The following is a 797-nucleotide window of genomic DNA, read 5'->3' as shown; positions in this document are numbered from 1 at the left end:
TTGTATATATATATATATATATATATATATATATATATACTATATATGTATATATATGTGTATATATATATACTATATATGTGTGTATATATATATGTATATATATATATATATACATATATCAATAATAATAATGATTGTTTCTTGTTAGGAACAAGAGAGTTAATAAAACTGCAAGGGAAGTGCTCAAGTAAATGAGACGAGTATAATAAACTTTGGTTGTAGAACAAACAACAAATTTAAGGTCATCCAACTAATATATCACATCTTGAACATTTAATCACATATAAAGAAACATAATGCTTTTTCTTATACATAAAATACGGATGCACAAAATCACAGAAGATGAAAGAATATTTCATTTAGACAAGCATATAGAAAAAAGTGAGTACAGTCTATTCCAACATAAAAAATTTTAAAATTAATACTTCAGCGTCTAAAAAATTTTTTTACATTATAAAACCTAAAATAATAAATATATAAAAATATAAATATATAAATACGTATATATATAAAAAACATAAAACTACATAAGGTATACATAAAAGTTCATCGATTAAGAATTTTTTACGATTAAAAGTTACTTTCTAAGGTAAAAGGAAACCTTTTAAGAAAAGCCGGTGTCCAAGCAAAAAGAAAACCATATTTACAGTCCCTATGGCCATTTCAGGGGTTCATCAACATAGTCAATGCACGAGGGGGCATTACGGTAATGAATCCATCGTCAGGGGAAAATAGTAACACCACATACCAATACGAGATTTCATATATATATACTATATATGTATATATATATA

General features: G+C 24.3%; 1 protein-coding gene across 3 annotated transcripts in view; it reads right to left on the bottom strand.

Moving 5' to 3' along the window:
* The window catches only part of LOC106869585 (glucoside xylosyltransferase 1), a 151792-nt gene extending 151012 nt beyond the window's left edge, over nt 1–780 (bottom strand). Inside the window, exon 1 of one of the 3 annotated variants that reach the window (XR_001409416.2) lies at nt 651–779. Coding sequence is in view for 2 of the 3 variants with exons in the window: in XM_014915389.2 (XP_014770875.1) it covers nt 651–665 (15 nt within the window). In the remaining variant the exon portion in view is untranslated. Of the gene's footprint in view, nt 1–650 lie in introns of all 3 variants that reach the window. The other 2 variants (XM_014915389.2, XM_014915388.2) reach the window with 2 other exon arrangements.
* Between the last annotated feature and the right edge of the window lie 17 nt (nt 781–797).

This window comes from Octopus bimaculoides, chromosome 11 (assembly GCF_001194135.2).
Source record: "Octopus bimaculoides isolate UCB-OBI-ISO-001 chromosome 11, ASM119413v2, whole genome shotgun sequence".
In the NCBI taxonomy this organism is placed as follows: Eukaryota; Metazoa; Mollusca; class Cephalopoda; order Octopoda; family Octopodidae; genus Octopus; species Octopus bimaculoides.
This window is presented reverse-complemented; position numbering and strand designations above follow the sequence as displayed.